General features: G+C 54.4%; 1 protein-coding gene across 1 annotated transcript in view; it reads right to left on the reverse strand.

Annotated features, from left to right (window-relative positions):
- LOC122543867 overlaps positions 1–803 on the reverse strand; it is a 10,435-nt gene extending 9,632 nt beyond the window's left edge. The window contains exon 1 of the mRNA XM_043682722.1: positions 349–803. Coding sequence (XP_043538657.1) covers positions 349–408 — 60 coding nt within the window. The 5' untranslated portion in view covers positions 409–803. The remainder of the gene's footprint in view (positions 1–348) is intronic.
- Positions 804–1,100: the final 297 nt, after the last annotated feature.

Below are 1,100 nucleotides of genomic sequence, written 5' to 3' on the forward strand. Positions count from 1 at the left end.
GCGCCGCACTGTCGGAGGGTCAGTGCTGAGGGAGCGCCGCACTGTCGGAGGGTCAGTACTGAGGGAGTGCCGCACTGTCAGATGGTCAGTGCTGAGGGAGTGCTGCATTGTCGGAGGGTCAGTACTGAGGGAACACGGCACTGTCAGAGGATCTAGTCGAAGGAGATGTATCCTCGACATCCAGCCTTGCCAAAGCCCGTCATACTACAACATCTTCTACAAGAATCCCTCTCATTCATCTGAAGCACAGTGACTGCTGGGGCACCCTAGCCTTCACGAGTTAACCCCCTCAGTGAAGCTAGCAGTGTGAGTTGTTGGTGAGATTGAGCGTGCATGATCAGGGCTTACTAAAGCAGGTCCTGCTGCTGTTTCCTGGGAGTCCCGGGCTCCCACGTTGGATTCCGCCATTTGCGCGTTGCTGTTGAGCACTATCGGTGGGGGCGGGGCCTTCCGCTTGGTTTTGCCTTCGTTCTGATTGGCTGTGGAGTCCTCGGGAGTGGACCTTCTATTGCCAGCTGTGCCATCCTGCCCATGGGCGGTTGAGATTGACCCTTCCACCTTGCGGCTGGGCTCTGAACCCCGGTTGACGGCGTCCGGCCGTGGCGCTGACACCTTGGATGTGCCCGTCGTATCAGGAGTTCCTGTGGAGGCGACCCCTGCTCCATCGGGCGGTGCCCGATCCTCGGTGGGCAGGGTCAAACTGTGCTGTCTTTTCTTTAAACGTGGAGCCGGCAAAGGCTTCTCTCCTCCGGCCTCCACAGGCTTCACTGAGCTGAAACAGTGAGGGTGGCACAAAATGAATGTTCATCAACATACAGTAGGTCTAGTTCAACACGTGATGAGTGAATAATGACTGGAACTCAACACACAATGACTGGAACTCAACACACAATGACTGGAACTCAACACACAATGATTTGGAGACGCCACTGTTGGACTGGGGTGTACAAAATTAAAAATCATACCACACCAGGTTGCAGTCCGACAGGTTTATTTGGAAGCACCAGCTTTCGGAGCGACGCTCCTTCATCAGGTGGTTGTGGAGAATAGGGTCATAACACGCAGAATTTATCGCAAACGTTTACAGTGTGATGTAACTA

The sequence above is a fragment of the Chiloscyllium plagiosum genome, chromosome 45, assembly GCF_004010195.1.
Source record: "Chiloscyllium plagiosum isolate BGI_BamShark_2017 chromosome 45, ASM401019v2, whole genome shotgun sequence".
Lineage (NCBI taxonomy): Eukaryota > Metazoa > Chordata > Chondrichthyes > Orectolobiformes > Hemiscylliidae > Chiloscyllium > Chiloscyllium plagiosum.